The sequence below is a fragment of the Lottia gigantea genome (genome assembly GCF_000327385.1).
Source record: "Lottia gigantea unplaced genomic scaffold LOTGIsca_18, whole genome shotgun sequence".
Lineage (NCBI taxonomy): Eukaryota > Metazoa > Mollusca > Gastropoda > Lottiidae > Lottia > Lottia gigantea.
Window position 1 is genome coordinate 1,435,026 of NW_008708301.1, and position 14,435 is coordinate 1,449,460.

The 14,435-nt window shown below is 31.7% G+C and overlaps 1 protein-coding gene across 1 annotated transcript; it reads right to left on the minus strand.

Annotated features, from left to right (window-relative positions):
• Positions 1 to 5,614: 5,614 nt before the first annotated feature.
• LOTGIDRAFT_113895 (hypothetical protein) lies at positions 5,615 to 7,337 on the minus strand (the record flags this gene model as incomplete). Its single annotated transcript, XM_009052224.1, has 5 exons — positions 5,615 to 5,878; positions 6,215 to 6,339; positions 6,499 to 6,653; positions 6,820 to 6,964; positions 7,142 to 7,337. 5 exons carry the CDS (start codon positions 7,335 to 7,337, stop codon positions 5,615 to 5,617), a joined length of 885 nt encoding a protein of 294 aa, XP_009050472.1.
• Positions 7,338 to 14,435: the final 7,098 nt, after the last annotated feature.

Genomic DNA, 14,435 nt, shown 5'->3' on the forward strand with positions numbered 1-14,435 from the left:
AACTTACAAAACTTACATGTAATTAGAATTTGATAAAACTTACTTGAAATTAGAATTAATAATAAATAAACTACCAGAAGTAGTAGTGGAGATATAAATTGGACCATGTTGGTTATCTAAAGGTACATGACTACTAGTGTAGACAATATAATGTTTACCAGTTACCTAAATATTAATAAAAATATCATATACAATCATAATTCCGAAAGCAAAACTGGGACATTTTACTGAACATGCTGATGAATAGTGCCAAATAATTTCATTGAGCTGAAAATTTCCAAGGATTTTGTATATCAAGCAGGTAAGCAATGATTCCTCAGAAAAGATATTTAGTCAACTTACCCTTTGTGGAGTAAGATTAGGTGCTACAGGTATATGTTTAAGCTTACATCCTAAGGGTAAACCATTCTGTTGTTCAGATACTGTTAATTCACCAGCTTGTACAGATTGTATAATGTGATCAGGTGCTTCACAAACTGTCTTTGCTAAATATAACAAATAATCCATTATAATCCTGTATCACTTAATAACATGTGATCCCCATTCTAAATGTAGATTTTCTCTTAGATCAAAGATTTTGGTACTTATTATAATACCTCATAGTCTAATACCTTGACTACAATATACACCCACAGACCTTTGAAAGTTTGTAAATGTAGTGATTTCAAAGTCATAAATCATAAGCAACTATCTTTACAGTCTTTATGTCAAGGTTTGATGGCTGTATCAACTATCTTACAATCCAATAAAATTGCATTCTATGATACAAGAAAAGAACCTAATGAAATCAATGTATTAGACACAATTTGTAATATCTAGACATTTTCAAGATGCATTAGATTTAAAATATTACTGAATGGTTAATTCAGAATTCTAAAACTTACGCATACTGATATGTTTTATCTTATTTACATCCATACAACTAGCAACAACATATTTCTTTAATCTTCTTAATTCCTCCAATGGTATATTACGATTTTTAGATGAAATCATAATCATTGTTTTATCTGGCAAACAAACACCATTCTCATCTAGTCCACTACAGGTTAACTCCACAACATTGGTATAATCTGTATAGATTATTCTGCTTCTTACTGAAAATTTAACAGATCCTATGTTTTTTTTTCTGAGTAAGAAAGGGTTGTCAATGGTTTACTATAAGGTTGGAGATCTCAATCAATATATGTAATAAACAATTGAAATTGATAAAGAAACTATTTTTGACAACAATTGAGGTTAATAAGGATCCTGTCCACTGGCTGGTCCTTGATCTTTTCTGGGTTACCTGCCATTTTGAAATGTCTCAAATAAAGGTGGCAAAATAAAACAGATCATCAGATCATCCTCAAATTTTTGACAGTGTTAAAAAGTTTGACTAAGATTAAAGCAAAATTATAATTGCTTACTTGGTACACCTTGAAAACTTGATGTCATCCATCTGTGATCCTCATCCCACATCATAACATTACCCACAACAGTTAAACAGGCATCATCTTCTTTACTAGATACAAAATAACAATAATTATTTTATTACTGAAAATATCCAAATTACTGGTACATCATTGTATGTTATCAATAGATTCAATTCTAGTAATCTCAAAAGTTTAGTGGTCTTGAAGATGTGAAATCGCAATTTGCCACCCCTCCCTTTAACTCCACTTGCCCTGCCACCATCAATGGCATTTTAATTGTAAAAATGTAATATTAAACCTGTATGGTATATTTATTATATTTATACGTCCAGTTCTGTCCAGTATAAATTGTGCAGGTTGAGTAAATTCTATTTGAAATGGAGACAGACTTCCAGCTATAGGATACCATAAACCTTCAAACTACAAAAATGTTTTAAGATTGTTAACATAATGCAAAATAATTAAGAATGTCACCAAGATTCAATATTGCTTATTGTTTGGTTATATCTAACAAATATGGTGGTTGTGGGTTCTATGATCACAAGTGAAAGTTAGATAACACCAGCTGTGTTGAACATGAACGAACTGGTGGACAGAATTCTTGAGAGCTTTATTAGTTGTTAGCCTTGTAAATATGTTTCCTTTCTCTCTTCACGGGCACATTTCAGTGAAAAAACAACTAGTTGTAATGATCAAATTCCAGTCTTTTATTCCAAATAGACTTCTCATTACAGCCTTGTAAATATGTTTCCTTTCTCTCTTCACTGGCACATTTCAGTGAAAAAACAACTAGTTGTAATGATCAAATTCCAGTCTTTTATTCCAAATAGACTTCTCATTACAACTTATAATAAAAAACAAATGTGCCATTTTGGGGTGTTTATTGGAGTCTTGGATATATGTAAATAGTCTTCGGAAGTACTAGAAATGTATGAAAATGGCATAATTTCTTCAAAAATGTCTCAAGCAAGGTTTTCTGTTAGTATTTCTATAGATGTCTTTCATATATTCGACAGTGTCTCAAAAAAAAAGATGACTTGTCTTTTTAACTGTTAAACGCAGATAAATCTAGACAGACATGGATTTATAGGCTTTAATTTCGATGGTGAGCTGTAAACACTATTACTGACTGGCTTAGCTGAAAAATTTCCGTTTCTGAGAGTATGATAGGTTAAAAAAATGGGGTATATGTCGCTTTAAATGAACTACTAACAGTTTTTGGTACAAATACAACCCAAAAATCTGTGATAGTTACATAGTTGGGTGTGTGCATCTAACTACCTATACCAGTCCATTTCAACTCTCTAGTCAGATGACAGTAATAACATTATAACAGTGTGTTGAGTGGAGAAAATGTAGTGCCTGGGATATTCAGTTTGTAATATTATACAAAATTTATCAAACCTTTTGAAGATCAAAGTTGTCAACTCCAACAAGTTTGTCTACTGAACACTTGGATTCTATAATATAAAAATCATTTCATCATCAGCCTTTAATATAATACAATTTGTAAAATTTAGAATATTGAATGGTATTGAAAATTTGACTTAAAATAGCCAAAATGTTCAATATTTTGTAATCTAATTGTTATGATAGATATTTCATATATTTATAGTATTTAGAAATATTTACTGTCTATACTGTAGGTAATAGAATGATCAGCAGCAAAATCTTCTGGGAAATAACAAAGACCTGTAATATATATCAAAAGATTGTCAAAATATGACTGATGGAACCAAATCATTATACAATTGAAATGTCAAATACTATGAAAACATCCTTCAGGTAAATCTACAAAGCATTATTCTTGTAGGGTTCCATGATTAAATCCGATTCATAATTCATTTTGAATTTATTTCGAAATTCTATACAGCATCATTCTATAAATGTATCACATCGAATGCTTGGCATGTTAGAATGAAGCTAGCGGTCACTGGATATCTAATGTTATGTGCAGATGAGCGTATCATGTCAATAAACCAGCAAACATAGGGAATTTTTGAGAGTGTACATCATACAGTGAAATATTTCCATTGCAGCAGTCATTTTGAACATTGTGTGATATCAAAAATATTCATCGCTAAAGTGAAATTATTAGGCATTTTTGTTCACCTGGAACTGTTGTTATCATATCATTAACATTAATACACATATCAGTAACAATTAATTCTAAATACTGCAGCTTCTCTTCTGGTACATGTAAATATTTAGATAATATTTCTACATGAGTTGATTGGGGTGGACATTCTTCATAATCCCCAGTTGTATCTGTACACTGATATACTACAGAATATTCACAATCTGAATACACTATTTTATGTATTGCTGAAAAATAAACAGAGTAAGCTGGAGTCACATACCATATATTTGTGTGTATAATGCGCACAATATAGGACTTGTCAAAATGAGGCCAAAATCATAAGTAAGTAATATGAATTCACAAAATTTTATTGTTCACATGTGGTCAAAGCTACTAAGTTGCTACTCCCTTTGACTAAGTCTTTTCAAAATACACCATCTCAGACTTAAATTTGATAAAAAGATCTAATAATGTAATACACACAATACAGACTAGAGCAAATACTCAGAATCTGTCCTCAAAAAGTTAATAACTGACCATTGTAATGTTATATATTTGCTCACAATTATACAAACCTTTTTCAGTTGTATCACCCATAGAAAAGACACCTAGTTTAAGTTTATATAAGTCTACTGCACCAGGAGAAACACAATTCTCTGTTAATGGACTGTAAATATGAATATCACATATTGCTTACAGTAACACGAAATTAGGTTTTACATCCTTTAAAACTGCATTTCACTGAGATGATCAAATAGAGCAGAGAGAGATGAAATCTTGTCAGGACAGCAGTATTACTCATGTTATCAATTTGAACTGTTGATTAATCTTCAATTATCACTAAGGACTGTATTTTTGCCATCCAAGTTACTTCTGCATTTAATATCAATGATCTACATAAATGACAAGGCAAAGTCATATTGGAAAATAACTTGCCTTGCAAGATAACATATGTCAAAAGCATCAGGTAGGAGATGTTTTTCATGGTCAAAAATGCATAAACTTAGACTTTTGATCAATTGATATCTACTAGGCAACATTCGAGATAACTTAATAACAGTTCATCTAGAATTTTTTCATACTACATTAAAATACCAAGTTTAATCAAAATCTGATGAAAATGCGAGCTCAGTTTTTGGTGTGAGTCCTTTTGTTTTAAGTCTTAAGTGTTGTTAAGATAGTGAAGAAGAGATCAATATGTTATTTTCAGCTATTATCTGAGAAACTTACCTATAGCCTATATAAGACATTTCATAATGAGAAGAATCTAGTTGGTTAATATTTATAACCTCTGATATATATGTATTATCAGCATATAGTGTTTTTGTGACTTTAATACGGTGCCAAATACCAAGACACTGCAAAAGACAACATTCTAAATAAAACAGAGTTCATACAATTCTATAGTACCAAGCTATTAAGACTATAGAGACATAATAGATTGCCACTCTCCACTGATTCCAAAATGTTGAACCTAAGTAATACTTAACCAAGATTTTTGTTTTATTAATTCTAACTACCGGTATCAAAACTATTTTATTTTTACAAATTGTAATTATCAAACCATTTGTTTTTGTTTCTTACTCATGTCATTCTAACACTAAAGGTTACAAGTTAATTCTATACTGTCAAAGGATGTTGTGGATATAAAATCTTTATCAGGAGGGCTACAATGAGCTGGAGATGTTACAAAGTTGGTAAAGATAACTGTACTGTTAATGTTTGTTAATAGATAGAATAAAGCCAACCTGTTCAGGATTTGAAGTATGAATTTGAGTATTAATATTATCTATAGCACATCGATTTTTCTCAATGTTAATCTCTGAAAACAAAATCAGACAGAATCATAATCATTCAAACTACTTAATTAATAAACGTCTATAACCTTTCAGATGAATATAATTATAATATATACAGCATTGTTATTGTTATTTAGCAATCAATAGAAGGGAGGTGGATTCCCTTTAATGAATTTATTCAACCCAACCAAAATCAAAGTTGTTCATATGAGAGGATTTCTTACACTCATATAATATTCACAAGTGTTGTGTATTGTTCATATTTACAAAACAAACCAAATCAAGCAATGTCAAAAATATTACTTCTCTCCCTAATTTACCTACTAAAGTGAAACATGGTAGAAATATCTAATAGTTTTAAAAATAAGGAAGAGACAATGAGCATTTATTGTGTATGGATATATGATATATACATACTTACCATATAACTTTAAGTGTTTAACTGATGTACCAATATCATTACTGGCACTGCATGTATATATACCTAGATCTTCTTTTGTTAAATCTCGAATATTTAAACTTAATGTCATAGTATCTACAGTGTCTTGATAAACATCAATATATACTCTTTCACCATCAGATGGTATCTACAAACCATTATTCAATTAAAGAAAACAATGCAATATATCATGTTATATGGAATTTTCTGAATGTACTATAGTCGTAATGCTACCCAAATTCTAAAATCAACTATCAAATTCATGAGGTGTCTTATTTCCTTTAGAAAGATTGCTGAAAAAAAATGATAGTAAATAATAACAGAACCTTTCTTGCCAATTGCAGAGAAGCACCAAGTGTTAGTGACCCCATCCCCTTCCCCTACAGTAGTAATATCAATAAAACTCAAATTCATTTTTAAAATGCTGGAGATGGAATCAGGGTCAGTCTTGTCAGACATTTTAACTATGGAAACTTTCACTTACCCGTTTACCCTCATGAGACCAAAAGACCTCTGGGAAAGGTTCAGCTTGTACTGTACATTCTAATATAACATCACGTTCTAATATCTGACCAACATGTGTATTAGGTAGAGATATTACAGGAGAAACTAGAGAAAAGATTAAAAGCTAAATTGAAGCTTAAATGATACAAGATTCATTCATTCTATAATAATTACAAAATATATACAAAACATTAATACTGATTGTTATATTATTAACCACAAAATGTCATACATAAAACATTTCTACAATAAAATAAAACTCACAATCTACACTGAGAAACATGTCGAGTGATGAGAATGGTGGATAACCATTGTCAGCCATACAACTGTACTTTCCTGCCATAGATTTCTGAGTGTCTTTTAATATTAACTCTGGTCCTGTTTTTTCTAATTTCACTGAAATATAAAACATGGACAATCTAACTACTTTATGATTTATTACCTATTAAGAAAAAAAAGTTACACCACTACAAGTTAATCACTTTTGTCATTTTTTCATAACTTTATATGCAGAGCTTACATACATAACCTTTCCTTTCGGTATTTCATTCTATAAGGGAACTGCTAAATTATATTGTACCTGACTGATCAGGACTATCTGAATCTCTTGTATAATACCAGGTAATATTTGGTCTCGGATATCCAGTAACATTACAGTAGAATCTACCATCATCACCTTCTGTAACTTGTAAATCACCAGTTGAACCGAATTCCAAAATACTTGTAGATTCTAAAATAAATCATCAATGATTATTTTGTCGCAAATGGTAATGCGTATAAATTTCAATTAGGCAGAACTATTCATATTGATGTGCCATCGAAAAAATTACAAAAACAAGACCACCAACTTTCACATAAAGCCATGGATGTCATTCTTGGCATAAAAGTAGGCAGAAAATTGACTTACCAACAAGAGATAGAACTATTTTACGTGTTGGTTGTCTGCGAGAAAGGCATCTATAAATTCCCTGATCACTAGGTTGTATATTTTTAACTTGTAATTTGTATTTATTGGTAGATATTTGTGTTACAGAGTATTTACTAGTATCTTCAACTATTTTAGTACCGTAAGATATCAATACCTGATCTGGTGACAGAAACATCACCTGCAACATCAATAGTATTTCACGTGAACTAAGTGGGTAAAAAAAAGAAAGAAATTTACAACCTAGGTTTTCTAGGATCCGGTCTTAATAGTTGATGAATAATAAAAAAAAAATCCCACAATATCATTTCTTTTGCATTGCAAATTATATTGATAGAAGTGGAGAAAAGGAGAATCAATATTCATGACCAATACAAATAGATGTGTGCACAATTTTTTCAATTTTAAATTCATTCAAAAAATAATTGTGTATGCTTTGTCTAAAAACTGAAACCACCTTATGATATTGATGATATTTTTCAATTGGACAACACATTGAAGCAGATTCTATTTGTTGCTGGAAGCAAAAACATCTAACATCTCAACTGTTGGCTCAGTTGTATAAATTACCTTTGAATCACTGTCATCTTTAAAGGAACAAGTTAAAACAGCAGTAGAGCCTGGTGATACATTGACAGAAAATACTTTATGATCAGTGGATGTTATCAGATCAGAGGTTGCTGAAATAATCATAAATAGAATTAACTATACTTCAATAATTCAATATAACGATAAGAAAGTTAGTATAAATTAGATTTAGTGCTGAAACACCCAAATGATGCCTATTTCTACCTCCAGAAAACAGCAATGCTGTCCCTTTATAATCTCTATCATTTCAGTCATATAAGGTTGGAAGGATAAAAAGAGCTATTCAGTAAAAAGTTCAAAACATTAGAAAATGACAAGAAACTTACCATATTTGTGGTCAAAATATGGTTCCTCACACTTTCCTAAAAAAGAAACAATTGAGGCTACCAGTGTGAATTTACTAAATTTCCTACTTTAAGGCCTACTATCAAGTCTATACTAACTGACATTGTGTATTGTAATCAATTTAAAGCATTTTCTTCTATTTAGATTTTCTCTATTTAGATTTCAACTAACTGAAAACAATCTATCTAAACCAGAGAGGACCCTCAAATTTGTCTTGTATGAATTTATGTTACTAAAGGTGTATATTTTATTGATAACATGATACAAACCTGGTTGAGAATCAACTAAATGATCTGGATCTTCACAAGTTAATCTGACATATTCCTGTAATTCTGTTATTTTGTCAGCAGATACTGGTTGTTTGGTACGAGACCAGATATAGACTTGTAACTTGTCATCAGGACATTGTATAGTAACATTATATTCTTTACAATAATATACAACAGCTACATCATAATCGGTATATACAATCTTAAATTTGGCTGAAATAATAATTTTACAATACCAATAACATTTAAAGCCTTATATTTAGCCTCATACATGCTTTAGATATCTTTAGAAAACTGTAATTTGAATTATATATTATATGCCAATATATCAATAGCTTACATATTCCATGTCCATATTGTAAAGTATCAAGATTAGTAATTTCTTCTACCATAGTTCCTGAACACTTATTCTTGTCTTTGCTGCAAAACAAAATCAGATTCCCAATGAACAAATTTCAAAAAAGATTTTTAATATTTATATTCCTAAATATACCAGCAAAATACATAAAAAAAATGTGCAATATATTGTTGAGACAACTGGGATCTCTTCAAAAGTTTTTTCTAAATTGGTGAATACTTACGAATAAGCTCTAAACACTAGTAGAGATGTACCATCTTCTCCGTTTACAATGTTCCATGCATGAGAATTCCATGTTGACCAACCATACACAATATTTTCAGTACCACGAACATTATACCAATATCCTTCCATCTAGAATAATATAATGATCAATCTTTGTGATTCTAGAAAATCCAATAGTCAATGAAAAACTAAATAGATGGTCAAGGTGCATCAATATTGCAGAGATCATAATCCACCTTTGAGATACAATCAAGAATTTATACCCATTAAAACAATCAACCAAGATTATCACAGGTTTTTCTCCAATTACAGAAAATACAGATGGCAAGAAAGGTGCGAAAAAAGCCAGGAAAGTGTATTTTCAGTTTGATTCTTCCTAATAATTAAAACTGTTTTAGGTGCATGTTCTCCCTTGGGAGTATTCTTAGACCAACCATGGATTTCGTTACCTACATTAAACGTATTTCTTCTTCTTTTCTTCTACAGATAAGGTGACGGACCGCCTCTACGGTATATTCTCACTATGTTTAAGAAGCGTATGCGGGAGGGGAATTTGACGCACCTCTCACATGTGGGACCTTGTCAAACGTCAAGCAGCACTGCGTCTATCTGGGTGCTTTTGTCGATGCCAGCGATGTCCTGGATTGCTGTTATCAGTTGCGACTCAAAGGATCGCTGCTTCCTTAACCCATGATGGGTCGTTCAGGATGTCATGTTTCTAAAAAAGGTTCACAAGGGAAGTCTGTGGCGCCGGCTGATAATTTGAGGGCTTCTTCTTGACGCCCTTCTTAAATATCGGAGAAACGTTGGCTGACTTCCATTCCTCTAGCGTAGTCGCCAGGAAAATCCTGGTGAGTGCTGTCGTAAGAATGTGAGCAAGAAATTTAGTGGAGATCTCATCTAGGCCGGTTGCCTTGGCTTCAGGGCCTGACAGGAGTTTCAGTACTCCCTTCTCAGTGACTGACGTCTGGTGCTGTTGGGGTGGTGCTGTCACCTATGACTGGGATGTCAGATATGTCCTCTATGGTAAACACTGACGAGAATGGTTGGTTTAGGTGAGAGGCTTTGGATTTGTGATCTCCATGAGGCGATACCAGTGCTATCAAACATCTTACTCTTGATGAAAGAATATAGTTTCATACTATTGTCGTCATATTGCACTCTTGTTGAGTTGACTTCTACAAGTGTCTGTATCTCTCTGCATGTTCTTGCTGCTGCCCAAAGTCCTGTTTCTGTTGAAAGCTCTTCTATTCTGCCTCTAGAGCAGCTTAATTCTCCGGGTAACACCAAGACTGGTTGAATCGGTTGGACGTCACTCCTCGTGTAATCCTTATCCAGTATTTGACTCATTAATTGATGTTCAATGGATGAATCAGTGTTGGTGAGCAATGTGATGTGGTAGTCTGAAAACCTCCGACATCTACCATAATATCTCAGACATTGAACATACATCTGGGCATTTGGGTCCTTACCTCACCCTACGGCCATGGAAACAACGCTAGTCGGATCTATTGATTCACAAAAATTCAAACACCATCAACATAAAGATTATGCAATATACAACTAGATCATAATATATCAATAGACATCAATATGAACATAGAACTTAATAAACCAACCAAATCCTCTGGGTCAAATGTAATCTGATGAGGACACAGAAGGAATAGAAAATAAGATAACAAAAACAAAATAGCATGTCAAGGTAGCTCACCTATTTCAACATTTTGACATGCTATTTTGTTCGGGGCAGTACTTGTTCATTATTAGATGACTTTCATATTTTCAGGGTTGGACAACGATATCTTGAAGTATATCTGTGAGCATTTGGAAAGAAATAAATTTACCAACAGATGAGGTATTAACCGTCTAACTTTTGGACGTTTTTGGGGGAACACCTGATATATCAACGAATCGCATCAGTACCCACGGGTGTTTTTTATGACTCATTGGGTGAGGGGGTCAAGTAGGACCCACATAATTTTTAAGGGTTTTGCACGATGTACAATGATAGGATGTTTAAAAGTGGAGGGACCAAAGCCACTGCGACTATCATTGAATCTAAACGACCACCGAAAAACTACAGTTGACATCAGTGGCTTTTATCTAGCCAAAATTAATAGCATTAAACAGATGTTTTCCAATTTTCATTTATATTTTATGACCTTCAAAATATGATTAACCGTGCATGAGACATCTAGTTGCCACCCCCATTCCAGCTCCCATTTCTCCTAACCTTTAAGTTCATTTGTGATTTGAACTTTCCGGAACTGATAAATTTGGTAAATCTGGGTAAAACTGAAAGCAGCCATTTATTATATTTCTTGACGATAACCTTGAGGACAACTGTTCACAATCTGCACCAATTCCATTAACACACATAAGGAATGCGTTTAAGTATCGGTTTTCATAAAAAAAAACAATAAACCAAGGATATCGGTACATTGGTGGTTGTTGACCGACCGAGTTTATAAAATTTCAAGGATTTTGAAATAAGGCTGTGACAAACAATATGTTATAATAATAAGTTAAAATTACATAATATACCAAATGCATCTTACTCTACCTTTTTACCCATGCAAACAATTCAACATCTTAAATTACTGTTACAGATGTGAGTTTTCTACCTGCTCACTGACTAGATTGTCTCATAGAAATCATAATTATCAAATACATACAAAATATTATGACAACAATACAAAATTTATCTCTTCAATATATGACTTTTGTGATGCATTATTGCAACAAAAAATTGCGAGTTTCTATATGGAATTCAGGATTTTTACGTAACCTATCACGAAATCTGTGACAATGATATAAATCTTGATAGACATTTTGTTTTTGAAATCAGGGATACCATATCAAACAGTACATATTGCTTTTGTTCCTCGAACGCCATATCATCCTACCTGTTCATCGATCGTGATATACAGGTGGGATAACAGTGACGTTACCCCATCCATCACGCCCGAGAAACGAAAACCAGAGTTTTAGATCAATACAAACACTCACCTTTGACATATCTAGGTTGGTTTGGACTGGAATATTTTCGATGTGACATGATGGACCATGTTTAATTGGTATACCACTGATACACAACAAGAACAGATGAAATACACCGAACTCTAATAACACTATCATTCTAATCATCATAACCCATACAGACCCGGCGACTAACAAATCTAACTTTGTTAAAGACCACCGGTATAAAGAAACTGCGAGTCACAAAAATCAGCTGACCGACAGAGGCGAAATTTGATATTGCCATTAGAAACTAAGGCACCGTTTGAGGTCAGATAAGAAGTTTAAATTGGGTGGGGGTCAACTTTTGAAATAGGATAAGTTTCTTATCCACAACACATTTTGTATTTTCTCCGCATTTTAAATAATCATTTTGATAAATAAAACGACAGTTTTTGGTGATAGTGAACATATAAAACCTGATAAAATTGAAATATAAACCAGAAAAATTTAAATGTCAAAATGGTTTGTATTTAAGCAACGTACCACATACACAACCGTTATCTAGAATAAATGTCTTTCATTCTTACTAATGGTGAAATATTGTACTTTTTCATTTTCTATAATCTATAGCTTAAATATATATAACATGGTCGGATTTAACATATTTTAGTCCGCAGCAATACATAACCATGTTATTACCACTAATGGTAACATTTCCCGAAGTGATACATTGAATAAGATATAATGATATCTATACATTAAATAATATTGACACAAGGATAATATATCAGAGATACATTGAATGTTGACAAAAGGATAATATATAATGATATCAGCGGACATTGAATAATATTGACACAAGGATAATATATAACAATATTAGAGATACATGAATGATTATGACACAAGAATAATATATAATGATATCAAAGTTTCATAATAAATCTGACACAAGGATAATATACAATAATATCAGAGATACATTGAATATTGACGCAAGGATAATATATAATGATATCAGAGATACATCGAATGATTTTGACACAGCGATAATATATAATGATATCAAAGCTTCATTGAATAATATTGACACAAGGATAATATATCCGAGATACATTGAATATTGACGCAAGGATAATATATAATAATATCCGAGATACATCGAATAATTTTGACACAGGGATAATATATAATGATATCAAAGTTTCATTGAATAATACTGACACAAGGATAATATACAATAATATCAGAGATACATTGAATATTGACACAGGGATAATATATGATAATATCAGAGATACATCGAATGATTTTGACACAGGGATAATATATAATAATATCAAAGTTGCATTGAATAATGCTGACACAAGGATAATATATCAGAGATACATTGAATATTGACACAGGGATAATATATGATAATATCAGAGATACATCGAATGATTTTGACACAAGGATGATATATGATAATATCAGAGATACATAATAATATCAGAGATACATTGAATATTGACACAGAGATAACATATAATAATATCAGAGATACATTGAATATTGACACAAGGATAATATATAATGATATCAGAGATACATTGAATATTGACACAAGGATGATATATAATAATATCAGAGATACATAATAATATCAGAGATACATTGAATATTGACACAGAGATAACATATAATAATATCAGAGATACATTGAATATTGACACAGAGATAACATATAATAATATCAGAGATACATTGAATATTGACACAAGGATAATATATAATAATATCAGAGATACATCGTGTGAATTTGACATGAGGATAATATATAATGATATCAAAGTTTCATTGAATAATATTGACACAAGGATAATATATAATGATATCAGAGATACATTGAATGATATTGATAAAAGAATAATATATCAGAGAGAAATTGATGATATTGATACAAGGATAATCATTTTTCAATAAAAATTTGAACAGTGAACAGTTAACTGTGGTCTGGTAAAGGATTATTGCCCTTCCCTAGAAATCATAACAGTTATTGTGGTCTGATGAAGAATTATCGCCCTTTCTCAAAATGTAATTATCTCAAAAATGTAAACAAGTCAAAACTATCTACTTTCAAGAGAAAAATAGACCAATACGTAAGTACGACTAAGACTTAGTCACTAAGTAGCTCATTTCCATTTTCTTTGAAAGCATAGTTATAAAACGTTTTAAACTTGATGCTCCGGAGTTACAAGAGTGGTGTCTCCAAAATGCCAACTTTAATATAGGCATAATTCAATTGAATATGTTTATTGACCACTACCGGTTACATTTTTGCAACTTTTTCATTTCCATAATGGGTTTAGGATTGTTTCTTTGATACAGATACCATATTTCAATTAAAATTGAGTAGACCTAGGCTTCTGCAACTTTAGCAGTCGTGTATCATGACCCTTGGCCTTGTATCCTAGACTAGACTATAGATGATATAGTTTGAATATATATATATTTGTAGGAAGACAGTATGGTAATAAGATGGAGAATA